This window comes from Eurypyga helias, unplaced genomic scaffold (genome assembly GCF_000690775.1).
Source record: "Eurypyga helias isolate BGI_N326 unplaced genomic scaffold, ASM69077v1 scaffold12842, whole genome shotgun sequence".
NCBI classification, from domain to species: Eukaryota; Metazoa; Chordata; class Aves; order Eurypygiformes; family Eurypygidae; genus Eurypyga; species Eurypyga helias.
In genome coordinates, this window is record NW_010237889.1 from 1 (window position 1) to 816 (window position 816).

The 816-nt window shown below is 45.1% G+C and overlaps 1 protein-coding gene across 1 annotated transcript in view; it reads left to right on the forward strand.

The window, feature by feature from the left end:
* Window positions 1-305: 305 nt before the first annotated feature.
* ACTR6 (ARP6 actin-related protein 6 homolog (yeast)) overlaps window positions 306-816 on the forward strand; it is a gene marked incomplete at its 5' end in the record, with an annotated part of 8,545 nt that continues 8,034 nt past the window's right edge. The window contains one exon of the mRNA XM_010147641.1: window positions 306-423. Within this exon, the coding sequence (XP_010145943.1) occupies window positions 306-423 (118 nt within the window). The remainder of the gene's footprint in view (window positions 424-816) is intronic.

An 816-nucleotide genomic window follows, 5' to 3' on the forward strand; every position in this document is an offset into this window, starting at 1 on the left:
GCCAGACCCTGGGGCGGCGGTGCCCGAGCGCGGGGGAGCCCCGGTGCCCTGTTTGTTGTGCTGGTGGCGACGGTAGCAGTGCAGAGCGCAGGGTTGGGTTTGCTTTGCCTTTCCCAAAAGTGCCTCGTCTGCACCGGAGGTGTCAGAAATTCGAGTTTACCCTCGAAACCGGCACCAGCAAACGGATTAAAACCAAAACACCGCAGCAAAAATACTATTGAAAGTATACTGTTTATGAAAGTAGTGTAAAGACAATGAATGTGTCTCATGTCACAATGTATAGGAAACTTCCCAATCTTTTCCAGCGTTATTCCCAACTGTCAGTTCAGATCAAAGACTGCACGCTTGAAAACCTTTACGGCAAATCAACTGGATGAAATTAAAGATCCCTCTGGTCTTTTTTATATCCTCCCTTTTCAGAAAGTAAGTAAGATTTCCCGAGTTTAACATTATAGTCAAATGTAAGTTGGTATTTTAAGGGTAGTTTTCATACAATGTGCCCCAACTGCAGGGTTATATGTAGCATACAGGAGTCAAATTCAGCAGCATGAAGTGTAACAATTGTAGAATCTTAGCATTGTCGAGGTTGGAATAGAGCCCTAAGATCATAGAGTCCAACAGTAACGCTAGCACTGCCAAGTCCACCCATAAACCATGTCCCTAAGTGCCATGTCGACACATCTAAATACCTCCAGAGGTGGGGACTCAACCACTTCCCTGGGCAGCCCATTCCAGTGCTTGATAACCCTTTCAGTAAAGAAAATTTTCCTAATATCTAACCTAAACCTCCCCTGCCACAATTTGAGACTGTTTCAT